The 3,447-nt window shown below is 38.6% G+C and overlaps 1 protein-coding gene across 1 annotated transcript; it reads left to right on the top strand.

Moving 5' to 3' along the window:
- Positions 1–1,046: 1,046 nt before the first annotated feature.
- Positions 1,047–1,964, top strand: LOC118982736 (olfactory receptor 1030-like). The gene has a single exon (XM_037039912.1). The coding sequence runs from the start codon at positions 1,047–1,049 to the stop codon at positions 1,962–1,964; it is 918 nt and encodes a 305-aa protein (XP_036895807.1).
- The last annotated feature ends 1,483 nt before the right edge of the window (positions 1,965–3,447 follow it).

Below are 3,447 nucleotides of genomic sequence, written 5' to 3'. Positions count from 1 at the left end.
AAACATTTAATAGCACTGATAGGTGCATGTGTTTATCTCTATATTCATATATGTATATTGTTTATGTACTGTATGCATATCTGTTTTTATCCAAAAAAGCCCTAGATTTATTTTTGTATTGCATGTGCTGATTTTTGCAATTATGTACAAAGCAAAGGAAATCCTGAGCTGAGTCTTAAAAGATGAGCAAAATAGAACTGGAGACATGAAAATAAAGAACAAACTGACAGTGATCACTGACAGGGAAGGAGGAGGGGAATAACGGGGAAAGAAAGGGAAGGGACAAGTCAAAGAACATGAATAGATGACTCTTGGCCATGAACAATGGGCTGGGGATTAATTGTGAGAGCAAGGTTTGGGGAAGGTGGGCAGGGCAGGGGAGAGCAACAAGAAGGGTGGGACAACTGTAACAGAACAACAATAAAACAAAGTTAAGATTTGATGATAAGATGGACAACTGAGGTAGATGAGAGTGGGGTCAAAGGACATGCACTGCAGCGAGAGGGGACAACTTGAAAACACACTTGGGTTTAAAGGGCAGGTAGACAGATGCCAGTTCTGTAAGGCTGTGAGCCATTCAGCAATCCCATTTCAGTAAGTCCATTCAGTAGTAAAAAACAGATGGCTTTCAATGATGTTGCTTTAGGTACCACATCACGGGGTGTCTGGAAGATAAACAAGATTCCAATTGTGAAGAAAAGCAATGTTAAACAAGGTTGTAAATGAATAAATGTGGCTGCAGAAATGAATAAAGGATGTAAATGAATAAAAGAGCTGCAGGAAAGATAAAGGATTTTTAAATATCAAAAGCTTTGCACAAATCACTTAAAATATGGCTACCTTTGTGTAAAATGGCTCTATATTATTTTAGATATTTAAAATGTCGATTGCAAGGTTGCTAGGCTACTTTTTTATGCCACATGCATTTACGAGTTTGAGAGAAGAGGAGGAAGTATCAGGGGATGTGATGGGGATAACAGACGAATGACAAAAGGCATGATTTCTGTTTCCTTGATTTAGACCTCCTTTGAAGCCCAGCAAACACAATGTCAAGGAAGAACTCCACAGTGGTGACTGAGTTCATTCTCCTGGGTCTGACAGATAGAGCAGAGCTGCAGCCTGTCCTTTTTGTGGTGTTCCTGGTCGTCTACCTGATCACAGTGGTTGGCAACGTGAGCATGATCTTGCTGATCAGGAGTGACTCCAGACTTCACACTCCAATGTACTTCTTCCTCAGTCACCTGTCCTTTGTAGACCTCTGCTATGCCACCAATGTCACTCCTCAGATGCTGGTTAATTTCTTATCCAAGAGAAAAACCGTTTCTGTGATTGGTTGCTTTATACAATTCCACTTTTTCATTGCCTTCGCGATCACAGAATATTATATGCTCACGGTGATGGCTTATGACCGCTATGTGGCCATCTGCAAACCCTTGTTCTATGGTAGCAAAATGTCCAGAAGGGTCTGCATCTTTCTCACTGTGATTACCTATACTTATGGCTTTGCAAATGGTCTGGTCCAGACCATCCTGATGCTTCGTCTCTCCTTCTGTGGACCCAATGAAATCAACCACTTTTACTGTGCAGACCCACCTCTGTTAGTCCTTTCCTGCTCAGATACTTATGTCAAAGAAATGGCCATGTTCGTGGTGGCCGGCTCCAACCTCACCTGCTCTCTCACCATGATTCTTATCTCCTACATTTTCATCTTCACAGCCATTTTGCGTATTCGCTCTACTGAGGGGAGGTGCAAGGCCTTCTCCACCTGCGGGTCCCACCTGACAGCTGTCACTGTCTTTTATGGGACGCTGTTCTGCATGCATTTGAGGCCCCCCTCAGAAACATCTGTAGAGCAGAGTAAAATTATAGCTGTGTTTTATATCTTTGTGAGTCCTATGTTAAATCCTTTCATCTATAGCCTGAGGAACAAAGATGTTAAAGAAGCATTCAAAAAAGTCATCTAACAGAAATTGTTTGCTAAGTAAATTAAACATTCTGGTCTTAGGTGTGCAGTACATTCTTACTGACTGACCAAATAATGAGCAGTTTCAATGAATCACTATTTGTTATTGAGTATGTATTGTGTTTCATAATTCACATATTGAACTTGGAAGAATGTTAGTTACCATCTCAGTGAGTGAAAAAAAATGTATGGACATTCAAAGACAATACCAGAAGGTATTGCTATTGCTCTTTGAAGTCAATTAAAACTGTATGTTCCCATGTATAATACTCTTACTGTTAAAAAGTTCTAAAAAACAGAATTGTAAAATCATGTTAGAACAGTAACTGTTTGTTAGAGTTTGTTAGAGTTTTATAGTGCTTAATGATTTCCAAGCTATATTCAGAAACTTCTCAACTATAGGAAGTGAGTTTTTTGCCTTTAGCAAGTCATATGGCAGTAAAGATCTCTGGGTATCTCAGGTTATTGCTTTAAGAAAAAAATTCAGAATGATAGTATTGGTGGAGTGGAATCTTCATTTATAAGGTTTTTCATGAAACACTAATTTTTTTTAGAATTTTTGAAACCAATATACACCACCAAATTATGTACTATTGTCAACATACAATCAGAAAGAGAAAATAGAAGAAAAACTACTGTGTGAACATAAGTGATCCATAATTGAAAATGTAGTCACCGTGGTTTGTGAAGACAGGACTTCAAATCCTACTCTGTCACGTACTAGCTCTGTGGCACTGATTGAGTTAATCCATCGCTGTTCTATTAGTTTTGCATCTGTTTCTTTAGCTGAAAGTTCAGGATGAAGACTCTACTTAGAAATACATTAAGAAATCAATCAAATGACCTACATAAAAGTTGTCCACACATATGAGAAATGCTCACTAATCTGTGGGCCAATGACCCTGAGTTGCTTCAAGATGACATCTTTTTGTGTGCCTTCTGCAGAGCTCTTAGGGCAAATAGTACATTTGAAATTATGGAAACTATAAAAATCTTAACTTCTGTGACAGCATAGTTGGATCTAGAGCACAAAACCTGTGGGCTGAATCTGGCCCTCCACCTTGTTTTATCTTGGCTGGCACCTTTTTTTTTTTTTTTTTTTTTTTTTTTACNCTTTTTTTTTTTTTTTTTTTTTTTTTTTTTTTTTTACCCAGTGGCAGCACTGAGCTCTGGCCTAACTGTGAAGAAGTAGTTACATTTATACAGTCCTAAAATTACATTTGGCCCTCTGAAGGCAACTGCAAGGCTGATGTGGCATCCAGTGCAACTAAGTTTGACACCTTGATCTAGGTTAAATGAAGTCAGCCAGTTAGAGAAAGACGCATGATTTCCTGTGTGTATGGAATCTAGTAAACAAAATAAACAAACAGAAACATACTCATGTATACATAGAATAGGCTGACAGCTGGCAGAGGGGACAAGGTTTGGGGGAATTGGGTGAAGGGATTAAGAAATAAAAATTGGTAGTTTCAGAATATTCACAG

Source organism: Sturnira hondurensis, unplaced genomic scaffold (assembly GCF_014824575.4).
Source record: "Sturnira hondurensis isolate 20B ecotype Veracruz unplaced genomic scaffold, ASM1482457v3 Scaffold0025664, whole genome shotgun sequence".
Lineage (NCBI taxonomy): Eukaryota > Metazoa > Chordata > Mammalia > Chiroptera > Phyllostomidae > Sturnira > Sturnira hondurensis.
Note: the sequence above shows the minus strand (reverse complement) of the source record. Positions and strands in the feature narration are given on the sequence as shown.